Genomic DNA, 13,524 nt, shown 5'->3' on the forward strand with positions numbered 1-13,524 from the left:
TGATGCTCCCTCCTTTCCCCTCTCTCTCTCCCCACTTTGCCCCCACCCCATACTGTCTACAGCTTCTGTCTTCTCTCCTCCTTTCCTCCTCCCCATTCCTTGGCAGCCCCACCTCTTATGCTTTCACCCCTCCTTTTCTCCTCCTCCCTCACAGTTAGTGGCTTGAAAACTTTTTAAAAGCTCTTGCAGCGCTTCAAGTTAGGATGAAAAAGGGGTTTTTGTTTTGTTCTGTTTTTTAAATGAGTTCTCAGCACTTTTCTTTCAGGAAAGGGGGAAGGAAAGGACGTCACAAGACAAAAGAGCAGGGGACTTTTAAAGTTTAAATAGGCAGGTTGGGTGCCTGAAGAAGTTTCTGCCTTTTGAGTTTTAACCCTCTGAGGAACTTTGTTTGACTTTCTTCACTGCTGACAAGCAAGGTAAGGATGGAAAAGGGTTTGGGTGTGAGCGGGGTTTTTTAACTTCAAGTTAGTTCCAAGCAAATCTTTTCAGAGGACTGTGATTACCTCAGACTTTAAAGAAATGAATATTTTAAGTGCAAGAGTTTTACTACTGTTCTTAAAAAAAAAATCCTGTTACAGCTGCAAGGACTCCTCTGGGTGTCCCTCTTTGGGGGCACATTTTAAATGTACCAGAATTTTATCAGAGAACTGTACTTGGGGAGAGATATCATTTATTTCAGTTGATTTGGGTGCTTCATTTTCACACTGTAACATTTTATTTGCCAGGTTTTTCCATCTCATTTACCAAGGGAGCCTGTTTTATTGTACCTCACCCCATATAACAAAAGAAATTCTTTCTGTGGAGAGAGCATCCAACTTTGGGGCACAGTAATCACACCACAACAGTGTTGTGATCTCTCAGTTGCTTTGAAAGGGTCACCAAGTTAAAGCAGTTAGATCCTACCGCAAGTATTTCCAAGTACCCCCTCTCAGCACACGCGTACACACATTTCACTTTCATATGGAAATCATGGCTTGTCTTTAATAGTTCATACAATGCAAGGTCCTTAATTAGGGGCTTTGTTCAAATGCTGCCTGGGCTTCTGTTAACTCGTAACGGGATGTCTTTCAGGCGGCCTTTGCTTATTTCCTCCTGATTTTCTATTTTGAACAACTGAGCTAAAAATTGATGGGGATTTCAAGGGAATCTGTACAGTTAGTGTTCAACCCCAGATGTGGACTGTGTGGAAGGGATCTTATATCACCGCAGGCTGGCAATGCTTGCGAAACCTTTTGGTTACTCTAGACTGAAATTGCATATTACCAAAGTCTTTCAGAGAATATTGTCTCTGTCTGCATCAAGCTACATTTCTGCAACCTCTTATGAAAACTATAGTTGGAAAGGAAAGAGTCTTGGCATCTACCCTGAAGCTGGTTTTTTTCCTTTTGAAGGTATAGCAGGGTGGCTCTCAGAGTCCCTGCTATGAGTAAGCTTCTTGTCAGGAAGGGAAAAACTAATTCAAGGCAACAAAAGTGGATTTTTAACATCACTCCCCCCCTTCAACTTTCACACACTTTTATGCCCAGTTTCACCTCTCTGATCAGGTTCTGCTGTAGTATACATCGCTAGTCCTTCAATCTGGTGCATTGTGTTTTAGAAGCAGAAGAATGTTCACAGAGAGATTTGTTAACGCCAACAAGGTCAACCAACAGAGGAACATGTCTCTGTGATTTCAGAAATCTGTTTGTTTCTCAGGGAGGAAGGAGCTGGGGGGGGGGGTGGGAGAGAGAAGGAGCTGACCTGCCTTGAGCTTCCATTCAGCCATATTAACATCTGGAGTTTTGAAGCCTCCAGACTTTGAAACTGTTTACAGTAATGTTTGCTGGAGGTTGGGGGGGGGCGGTTGGCCGTGTTCAAAGCTAAACATTGGCGCTGAGCCATGATACCTAACTAGAATACAAATGGGAGAAGGATGAACAGGCGGAATTTGAAAGGGTCAAGGGGAGATGATGGGAAAAAATCTGAGATTTTAAGAATAATGCACTCTGTACCAACCATGATAAAGCAGCAATCATAAGCAATTGTTGTTCAGCACTTTTAAGCGTGCAAAAGAACTGTACTGTTCATCCTTTCAGAGAAGCTCTATGAAGTGGGACGCTTCCCATTTTATATGAGGGGGTGGAAAGTGAGCCTTAAGGAAAAGCAATCTTAGAGAGTGGTTAACTGAGCAAAGAAGCAAAGGGGCCTATGTATCTTTGCTCAGAATTTATTTCAGGGAGATGTGCAGCACAATCCTCCTGTATTTAATGGGTCTTCCTTGGTGAGTGTCTTGCTGCTATAACTTTGCAGTAGAAATGAGCTCAGAATTGCAGTCTTGACTCCCCATATCCTACACAGTCAGTCCCACAGAGTCAAGTGGTTTACTCAGAGTTACTACTGCTTAAAGATGCATGCACTCAAACAGATGCCAATCAAGTAAACGCAGAGCTCCATCTAGCAGGCAATGGCTCTCCTATCTGGCCTGAAAAACAAGCTGTTCTTTGGCACTACGAGGAAATGCTCCTTGGGGTTGAGTAGAAAGGCACTTGCATGGATGACATCTGTTCACCACCAAGTAATATTTCTGAGTAAACAAATAATCTCCTCGAAGCATGCTTAGATTGGGCTATCTGATATGTTGTTTGCAGGCCTTTTTATGAATGATTACAGGGCTTCCTTAGCTGTTGACCTCAGTACCACAGTTGAAACTCCTCATGGTGCTTTTCCTCCTTGCATTTGACTCTCCCTGCATCTAACAAACGAGCTTGGCGCCTTATGCCTTAATCTTCAAGGTGTTAGCTGGACTCCCTGTTGATCTCATGCTTTGGTAAAAGTGTGGGGGGAAAACCTCGCTCTCAGTTTGGAGATTCAATTTTGGGACTAAAGAAGGGGAAGAGCCTTATTGTCCCATTTCTCTGCATACTGATTTTGGTCCCAAATGTAGTCCCTTTAGTGATTGATTGCATTTCTTTTTATCTCACCTTGATCCAAAGAGATCAGGAGGTATCTCCCATTGAATATTCACAACAACCTTCTGTTCAGGCTGACAGAAGTTGACTGGCCCAAGGACACCCAGTGTTCTTTGTAGTTCAAATGGGATTTGAACCTGAGTCTGTGCAGCCCAAGCCCACTGCTGTAACCACTGCAGCCCACTGCCTCTGTAGTGAAATCCTACACATTTAAGACCTTTAGTGTCTCAGCTGGAGCTGGGTTTGTAGCCTTGTTGGACAGTAGGAAAGGCATTTTGGGTCCTTAGATATTTTTTTAAAAAAACCCAACAACTGTAGATCTAGGCAAAATGTCTTTTCCGGCTTGCATGTGAAATTTTCTGTTATTTTTCTCTGCTCACCAAATCTCATTTTCCATATCCAGCCTGGTCCTCATTGGTAAATCACTAACCATATCTTTTCTTAAGAAGTTCTCATGCAATTTCTGACCCTCTCTTTATTGTGTCATGGTTACTCTTTGGAAATGCCTACATCTCACATGCTTGTACTCTGTTAGAATTCCAACAGGTAGCTGGCTGAAAGCACAAGTAGTCCCAGTTTTTTCTGTAGGATTTTATGTGAACCAAAGAACTAGCCAGCCAACTGCAATATGCGCACATGCTCCCCACCACAATCCCACAGGACCATGACAAATCCTTCCTTCTGACCTTCTGACATTATGCTCAGTCATCATCCTAGAACACTGAAAATGTCTTGTGTGCCCTGGAAAACATGAGCCATAAGTTATGGCACACGGCACAGCTTCACTTTCCCAATTGTGGTTTGCAGATCAAATTTTTCCTGCATATGGTCACTTAAACGCTAACCAAGTAGTGCTGCCATTATTTTATTCCTATGACATGCTCTTTTTCTGAGAAGACACTAAGGACAGGCCCCTTTTAAGATTGGATCTACTGTTCTGGCACCTCTGATCGCTACTCATTATTTGTATGGGTTGCTTCAGACGTGATGGTCCCACACAGCCAGCAGAATGTACAGTTCTTTCCCTGTTTGGCTGGTGGAACAACATCAGTGCCTCTGAAGGAGGAAAATAAGCAGAGATGTTGCACAAGCAGTGGATACACATCTACAGCGTGTGCATAACTTCCCTCCATGAGTTCCCCGGGGGATGCAATAATCCTGCGCCACCAGCCAAGTGAAGTGGCTGCACGTTCAGCTGGTTGTTCGGGATCACCCCATGCAAAGCTTGCCTTGAGCTGGTCTCCTGAAGTCTCTGTGTGTCTGACAGGGAGTGATGCAGAGCTAGTGCTGACTGTGTGGAACTCACATCTGGTCTGGCGGAGCGAGAGCCAGATTGCGGCACAGGGAAAGGCACCTTGCATTTTCCACAGATACTTCCCAAGGACTGAGCCAGCAGCGCAGCAGCCTTCTGTATGCAGAAATAGAATGCAGTAGAAATCTGGCCGAAATCTTCTTGTCATCACTGGGCACAACACTGCAAACCACTGCAGACAAAACTGGGATTCCACCTGCCCAAACTATACGGTGCCAAATCATTAGTTGGTTTTTCAGCGATTGGTTCCTGAATTGTAGCTACATTTATTTGGAAATATCGAAGTTCAATTGGTTATTCTGCTAACTTTTCCCAATCAAGTGACTTCAAAAGATCAATAATCCTGTTAATGTTTACAGTGGTACCTCAGGTTAAGAACATAACTGTTCTGGAGGTCTGTTCTTAACCTGAAACTGTTCTTAACTTGAAGCACCACTTTAGCTAATGGGGCCTCCCGCTGCCGCCGGGCCGCCGGAGCACGATTTCTGTTCTTACCCTGATGCAAAGTTCTTAACCCAAAGTACTATTTCTGGGTTAGTGGAGTCTGTAACCTGAAGCGTATGTAACCCGAGGTACCACTGTACTCAGAAGTCCCATTCAGTTCAATGTTGCTTATGCCCTAGTAAGTGTGTATAGGACTCGGAGATCAATCCTGAATTGACTGTGACTAAATTGGATTTTCTATTTCTCCTGGACCTGCCCTACCATTAGGCAGAATGAGGTAGCTGTCATAGGCAGTTGATTTTGGTGTCCTGAAAAGACAGCAATTTGATAGTTACTGAGGGTTGTGCTCAACTAACTTTTATTCAGAGTAGAACCATTAACATTAATGAACCAAAGTTAGCCGTGGTCATTAAGTTTTACTCTGGGTAAAAGTTCCTAAAATATAACCCCAGATTTATTGTTACTGTATTTTTACTGACATGGAGGAGGAAAGGTGCTTGTGGGATTTTCTGACTGTGATCTCAGACTAATTTTTATGTACTTCAACTTGAGCCAGAAGGAAAGAGCATCATTTGCTGATCTGACTCAGGCAGCAGAATGTCTTGGGCTGGCCCTGCAAGTCTGCCATGCAACTATAAAACCTTCATGGGCTAGGGAGTGTTGGCTTTCTTCCACTTTCAATCCTGCATTGTTAATATTCAAACATGGAAGAAGTGACTTGTAAGAAATTAAGATGCTTTTGAATGTCATGCTTAAAAACCATTTATGCTGCGGTGTGTTGCTACATAAGTGATTAAGTCAGGGTGTGACAAGTATAAAGCATGATTTTATGCCAGCACTGCAGGAACAGCATGTTAGGAACATAGCTAACATCATAGGTGGGCCAACCTAAACATTTAGGATCAGGGTTTGATATTTATTTACATTCAGCCCTCAGTGGGGATTATAATATGAAAGCTAGGATGGATATTATTCCAAGAGTTACTTCCATGGTGTGTTCACCATGGCCATTCCTCACAATGATCACATGCCATCTCCGGCATCAGAGACAGCGTTGCTCCCATGCTCCACTTGTGGAGCTTCCTAGAGGCATCTGGTTAGCCACTTTGGGGGACAGGATGCTGGCCTTTGATCTGATCCAGCAGAGTTCTTCTTGTGTTACCTAGGACTTGTGCTCAGGATCAAACCATTCAATGCAATCCCATGCATGTTGACTGAAAAATGCCACCCTGTGTTCAACAGAGCACATTTCCCAACAAGAATGCTGTGAATTGCAGACTTCATTCATTAGCTGCTAAATCAAAATAGTGTCACTCAAAAATTAATAAAACTAAAGACCTACACTAATGCCATGGCTTTTCACTGTGCAGTGCAGCTTCTGGGCCGCCTCCTCTCCACATATGTACCCCACACCCTCCTAAATCTGCCCAGGAGAGTTGAGGGAAACCCTAGAGCAGATCTAGGAGGTGTACAGGGAGAGGAGAGGGTGAGGAAGTCATATTGTGCAGCTAAAAGTTGTTGCGTTAGAATAATTGTTTAGTTGGATACCATTCTAATTTCCCCCAAAGGGGGATAGGATTCCTTGTCTCTTTAAAACTGTATATCTCCTTAGAATCTTCTGATGAACTACTAGCAGAGCTTTAGGGATATTTGCAGTGAATAGTTTTGTTGAAAAATATTTGTGTTTTTAGTAATTCACCCAAGAAATGCTTCTTCCTGAAGTAAATACAGTATAGCCTAGAGAAAAAACAAAACTTCATTTTGCCTACTAAAACAAAATTTAAAATTATTGATAATTTGAAAAGAAATATTGCTGACATAGAGTTAAACAGCTAAGACTTGGAATATATCTTCCCATATTAATGGACCAGAATGTAATTAAAAACAAATAATCCAAAACTTTCTAGCAATAATGCTTCTTTTGTCTCCAATCATACTTTCAATCTGAAATAACACGATGCTGTGAAAAAAACAAAACACCATTAAGCCTGGAGGGAAGTCTGATAATGGCATATTTTAACATCGGCACCAAGCTAGTTAATGAAATCAAGAAGTTATTACTTGACAGCGGAATGGCTCTCTCTCAGATAGAATGAAGAAAAAGGAAGCCTTTCAAAGACAAGCTTCATAACTTTCTATTTAAACACTTGTGGCTTGCAAATCTACTTTGCATTCATAGTCACCCCACGCAACCAGGATGACCTACATGTTAAAGCTCCCACAAATGGTTTCTGCCTCTTGATGAAACCCTTCATGCACAAAACAATGCTACGCAGGGGCAAAATTCCAACATTCACCACAGTGTAATGTCACCAATCACTTGTCTTGGGGAATGATATCAGGCACCTTGTCTCTCCCTCTCCTCATGAGTTATGAACACTGTCAAGCTGACAGCACCAGCCACCTGTCCCAGCAGAGAAATCAGTGTGGAATTATGTCCACAAATCCCACTGTTGTATGTTAGGGGCTCAGGACAGGGGCTACAGTCTTCACCAGACTTAATGACCCGCAAACATCTGTTGGGTACATGATCAGTCTTTGGGGTGGTAAACTTAGTGGTGAAGCACATGCATGGTATGCAGAAGGTCACAGGTCCTATCTCTTTCTTGATCTATAGTATGAAAAGAAATAAACTACATAAACAAATGTGAAATTGCTGAGACCCAATTATGAATGCTTAGAACTAGAATTATGAGCGCTTAGAACTATACTCATATTTATGAAAGTGGTAGATTTTCTAGTCTTCTGTGTTTTAGCTCTAGTTGCTACCATATCTCTTGCAATCCATGATTCAGGTGTGACAACTCATGCATCTCCCTTTAAAAGCACACCATTTTGACTGTACAGCAGGCAATACTTGAGCAATTTTTGTTGTTTCTCTGTAGGTAGCAGGCAGTGAAGATGGGTGACTGGAGTGCTCTGGGAAGGCTCCTTGACAAAGTCCAAGCCTATTCCACCGCAGGAGGAAAGGTGTGGCTATCTGTCCTTTTCATTTTCCGAATCTTGCTGCTGGGGACAGCTGTGGAGTCTGCTTGGGGAGACGAGCAGTCAGCATTCCGGTGCAACACCCAGCAGCCTGGTTGCGAAAACGTCTGCTACGACAAGTCGTTTCCCATCTCCCATGTGCGCTTCTGGGTCCTGCAGTTCATTTTTGTGTCCGTGCCAACCCTCATGTACTTGGCACACGTATTTTATGTGATGCGGAAGGAAGAGAAGCTAAACAGGAGAGAAGAAGAGCTCAAGGTGGTGCAAAGCGAAGGGGTCAACGTCGACCTCCACCTCAAGCAAATAGAAATCAAGAAATTCAAGTATGGGATTGAAGAGCATGGCAAAGTCAAGATGCGTGGGGGGCTGCTTCGCACCTACATCATCAGCATCATCTTCAAATCTTTCTTTGAGGTCGCATTCGTGCTCATACAGTGGTACATCTATGGGTTCACCCTGCACGCCATCTACACGTGTGAGAGATATCCATGCCCACACAAGGTGGATTGCTTCCTCTCCCGACCCACGGAGAAAACCATCTTCATCATCTTCATGCTGGTGGTGTCTATCGTCTCCCTTAGCTTGAACATCATTGAGATTTTCTACGTCACCCTCAAGAGCATCAAGGATCGCATGAAGACAAAAAGCAACCCTTTCTCTCCCAACAGTGGCATGAGCCCCTCCAAGGAATGTGGATCCCCAAAATACGCCTACTTCAATGGCTGCTCCTCTCCAACTGCCCCCTTGTCGCCCATGTCTCCGCCAGGATACAAGCTGGTTACTGGAGACAGGAACAATTCGTCCTCCTGCCGTAACTACAATAAGCAAGCCAGCGAACAGAACTGGGCAAATTACAGCGCTGAGCAGAACAGGATCGGACAGGCTGGGAGCACCATTTCAAATTCACATGCCCAGCCCTTTGAATTCCCCGATGATCCTGAGAACACGAAAAAAATGGGCTCTGGGCATGAGCTACAACCTCTCAAGGTGGTAGACCAACGGCCTCCAAGCAGAGCTAGCAGTCGAGCCAGCAGCAGACCTCGACCTGATGATCTGGAGATCTAACCCTCTGTAGCCACAGTAATACTTAACACAACTATGATATGAAATGCATTAGAAGATGCACATGTGGTGTTCATGCAGTTCCATTGGAGGTGGTACTTTAACAATCTCAGCCTGGAGATTTTAACAAACAAAAAACATTGGGATTTTTTTTTAAGTGGGAAGCTGGGGTGATTTGGAGACATACAGCACATGTTGGTATTTAAAGTAGTCAGTTTTTAAAATTTTAAATGCTAATTTTAATTTTTTTAAAACTTAGTCAACATTACAGTAAGTAGCTGGGTTTGGGTTTGTTTTGTTTTAGAAAAGGTTATAAAATGCCTGGATATGTGTGTGTATAATATGCTGATTTTTCTAAAGAGTTTTGTTTTTGTTATACTAAAAACAAAAGTTAAACCTGAGAAAATTCTTTTGGTCAGGATGAAATGGAGATGGTATTCTTTTATTGAATAACTGGCAGTCTTAAGTCAGAGTTTGATCATTTTCCTATAAAGAACATTCCATTGTTAATGTGCACTTTGAAGGAAAATTTCCTGGTATAAACTTGTCTGTGTCTATACATTCAATCATTTAATTCCTTGGAATCAATCCATCAATCAACCTACATTTCAGTTAAGGCCCACCCACTATGCTTTGCCCAGTTGTTCCCAGGGTTTCAGACAGAACAATCTAATTGAGAGTGTAGGTTGGAAGCCCTGTTCTGCACCATCATTGCTTGTTATCTTACAATCACAAGCACCTGCCACCCATTCCCAGGTGTGAAATGTAAAGCTGGACACTGAAGTCATTTTTATTTGTTTAATTTGTGTTTGTTTAATGCTGTCTGCTGTCAGCAAACCAATTTATGACAGAATTCTATTAACATCAATGAGATTTGAATGGTGAAGATCGAATCCCAGCAACTAGAATGCCGTTAAAATTAATGGGAACGCTTCCACTAAGTTCAACAGCATATGGGTTAGGTCTATTCACTGCCCCACCAACCCTTTCCAGAGCGCTGATATGCACATATCCAGTTAAATTACAACTGCTGTTTAATGGAGAGATCTGTGCATACATCAGTACCCTTAAATCTGTGTTTACTTCTGTGTTGTTTTTAAAGACAAGGGTGCCTGGAGTTGATGAACTCTCAAACTAATATGCACACAAAAATTCTTAAGCATTTTGGGATATTATGGGTCACTATGATGTTTACATTAAATGATTTCAGCAGTGCAAACAAGTCAAATGTTAGTTTTACAAATCTTAATATTATTCCCATGCATCCTGTAGTGGATAATTTACCATTTTTACAAAATACGAATGCCATCTTAAGAACCAAGCCCTGACAACCTTTGAAAAACTTCCACTTGCATTCCAAATAGAAGCATTGCTTGAACTGTGAGTAGAACACCGAAAGTCGCATGCTTCAGAAGTTCTCGATTATTTTGCTTTGTAAAAATTAAGGAAGAAGAAACCTGCTAGGTTACTGAGTCCATTTCTCTGACTTGTTTTAACTTATGCTTGAATAACAGAGATGATAGTACTGGGGGTGGGGAGGGGGAGGGGGGAGTGTTAGCCTGCCAATAATGTGAGAGACTTGGGTACAATTTACACATCCATGTAAATCACGCAGTAGCTGCAGTTACCACATGATAGTTTAAGGTTACGCATCATAGATCCCATCATTGATGGAACAAAGGAATGTGAAAGAAAGCACTTGATAACTGCAACCTCAGTGGATTGTGTGAATGGACCCTTATACAAACGGCTTTGAGCTGTACTAATAATATGATGCCTACATCTGTTTTTATAGAAACAAGCATATCTTGCTTGTCATTCACTTACAAATCAGTTCAACTATAACATGGTTCAGTTCAATTTTGATAGTTCATTCCTTCTCAGTGACAGCTTTGATATTTGCACATAATTTTTTTTGTTTGGGGTGTAAGTGAGGCTGAAAGAGTACAATTCTAATTTATTTGAAATATATGCTAAGGAAATATATCCGTTTTTATTTTCTTTTTCAACCACAGTGCCTTATACTTCAACACAGTTCCACAAGGAACATAGCCTTGGTTTCATTGTGCACCTGTACAGAGTTTTGGGTTAATATGCTAGGTTTTTACTAAGTTGTTTGACATTCCATGTTAAAACCATTGCCGAGCTCATTGATTGCATGTATGCCGCCATAGTTCATCAAATCACCTTGTCTGGAGAGCAAACCTTAGTCAATAAAGTTTAATTTAGTATAAATAAAATTGCCAATAGTCATTTTTGTGTGTGTGTATAACTTGAAATTGGGTATTAAAAAGGCAGCGTAGCCTGCAGTTTTCATCACAGAGGTATCTCCCATGCTGTAGAGGTAGGGGAGAAAACACACTTGCTGCTCAGTTACACTACAAGCCAATGCCTTTTGAAACAGGCAGAAATTCATAGTCCTGGTTTGCTTCTCTACAGTTAGGAAAGGGGAGCTGGTTGCTGAAGCAGGTAGAGACCAGCAAGCAAGGAGCATTGGTAAGACATTGGCAGACAGAGCTATGTGTACCACATGGCCTGTCCTGCAGACCTTAAGACAGTCTACTGATCTGCAGCATAGGATACTGTCCTGTCACAAGCCTTGAAGTAAGATTCCTCTGCCAATCCCATCAGCTTCTGTATGTGGAACGGGAGGGGGTGGCATCAGGCTGGACATCAGTGGCTGTTCAAGTTGGGCACTGGCAGAGGGCCCCATGGGCTACAAGCCGCCCCCTCACCAGCCTGACACGGCTGTGTTGCCACTTAACAACCTCTGGGTGACCATTTCAGCAGTGGGTGGACAGAGCTGCTGCTTTTGAATGGGAACTAAGGTTGGCTCCTGTCTGCAGTGGCTGTCCACCATCTTAATTTACCCAAAATGCACATGCTCAGCTGCTGCTGCATAGCAACAGATAGTTTTTTAACAAAACCATACCTCATTGGGAGAGTGGGTATATGGATGTTGGGGGGGGCAGGATCAGTAGCTTCAGGACAAGAGGGGGCCCCTGATGCCTGTCCTTTGATGCCATCTGATTCTTCACTTCAGGCAGCAAATGGTCTTGGGCCAGTCCAAGCTGTTGATATCAGCTTCATGGCAATTCATAGAGCTCTATGTACCAACTTGGACCTTAGGTTCTGCATTCTGCCAATTCCCTTTCATCCTCATAGAAGCACAGTGTCCGCTGCCCAGCACAGCCAAGCCTCACAGGATTTGGGGAGAAGCCTTCAGTTACTGATGGGCACATTCTTTTATTCCCATTCCAGGAAAGGTTTGGTGGAGCAAGCTTTTCTATTCAGTTGTCCGCTACCAAACATTCTGCTTTTGAAATCCATTTTGGATTGTAGAACACCCGGCTCCTCCTTGAAGCTTATCATAAACCTTCAGGTTCAAGTCTGGCAATTCCAGAAGTTTCTCCCATGCACAGGTCTCCTCTGTGATCAGTCACCACACAGCACAGGACATCTCTGTACATGTCAGGTTGTGTCTACTGTGTTGAAGAAGTTTCTAGAACTGAGAACTGTGAAGTTCCAGGCTGTTCTCTTGTCTGTTTTTAGTATGGTTCCACCTGACAAAAATGACAAATTCACCTGTGGCAAAATTTCAACACTTTTCTAATGTAGGTTGATCATACCTTGTGTAGCACTCCTAGGGATTAGATTTGAATGAATGTGTGAGAGAGTAAGTTATGAAACACAAAACAAAAGCAAGCTAAGAGTCTGGTGCATCATTTAAAAATTGCCCCTTTATGCCAAGAACTCAGGATTCTAGTCAGCTTCAGAATTATACTTTGTTAAGATTAATGTGTGTTCTTTACTGTTCCTTCTGCCACTCCTGCATTCCACACATCAGAATATGCCTGGAGTCCTCTTCCTGACATATTGCAAAATGTTTCACCTGAAGGAGAAGGCACTGATTTTTTTGGCTCTTCAGAACACTTCATAGCAATGATAATTATTGTGTCATGCAAAAATAATTGCATCCTATGATGTATTTTTATCATTTCAACTTTAGCCAGATACATATGTGAAATCTAAAATACTCACTGAGGGACAACTTGTATTTCAGGAGTAGGGAGTTGTTGTTTTTTGTAAGACATTTCTATGTTTGAAAAATAATGTGGATGTTATGTACTGAGTTGAAAAGGATCCAAACTGCAGCAGTCTGATTGGTCCTAGAACAATAGGATCCAAAAGGCAGCAGTCTGATTGGTCCTAGAACAATAGGATTCAGAATGCAGCAGTCTGATTGGTCCTAGAACAATGCAGCAGTATGATTGGTTGGCAGGAACCACCCAATCATGCTCCAGATAGAAGTGAATCCACAACCTGATTGGCTTACAGTAGAATTCCGGAATTAGCCAATCATGTGCAGCCCGTTGTGTAAATAATGTATATAAAGCAGATGCTTTGAGGGGACTTTCATTCATTCCTCCTCACCACTATGAGCTGAATAAAGAGCATGAAACCACTTTGCGACTCTGAGTATATTTCAGTGGGCATGAACCGTCCTTTGAAGTGCAGATTGTGCCCACTGCCTGAAGATTTACAGTCTTACCGAAGAAAACAAAAGAGAGTAAAGGGGAGTGAGAATCAACAGTAGAAAGCCATGGTGAACAGTTGCCCAAGCAGACCACATAAGAACATAACAAGAAGCCTTGCAGCATCAGGCCAAAGGTGTATCTGGTCTAGCATCCTCTTCTCACAGTGGCCAACCAGATGCCTATGGGAAGCCTGCAAGCTGCTCCCAAGTAAAACAGCACTCTCCTCTCTTTCTGG

At 42.6% G+C, this 13,524-nt stretch overlaps 1 protein-coding gene across 1 annotated transcript; it reads left to right on the forward strand.

Annotated features, from left to right (window-relative positions):
- The first annotated feature begins 8 nt into the window (after positions 1 to 8).
- Positions 9 to 11,004, forward strand: GJA1 (gap junction protein alpha 1). The gene is made up of 2 exons (XM_053381802.1): positions 9 to 416; positions 7,590 to 11,004. Exon 2 carries the CDS (start codon positions 7,606 to 7,608, stop codon positions 8,752 to 8,754), a length of 1,149 nt encoding a protein of 382 aa, XP_053237777.1. The 5' UTR covers positions 9 to 416; positions 7,590 to 7,605; the 3' UTR covers positions 8,755 to 11,004.
- Positions 11,005 to 13,524: the final 2,520 nt, after the last annotated feature.

The sequence above is a fragment of the Podarcis raffonei genome, chromosome 3 (assembly GCF_027172205.1).
Source record: "Podarcis raffonei isolate rPodRaf1 chromosome 3, rPodRaf1.pri, whole genome shotgun sequence".
Lineage (NCBI taxonomy): Eukaryota > Metazoa > Chordata > Lepidosauria > Squamata > Lacertidae > Podarcis > Podarcis raffonei.

What these genes read in the sequence shown, in the direction of transcription:
- GJA1 (XM_053381802.1), top strand. Translation starts at nt 7,606, where the DNA reads ATGGGTGACTGGAGTGCTCTGGGAAGGCTCCTTGACAAAGTCCAAGCC.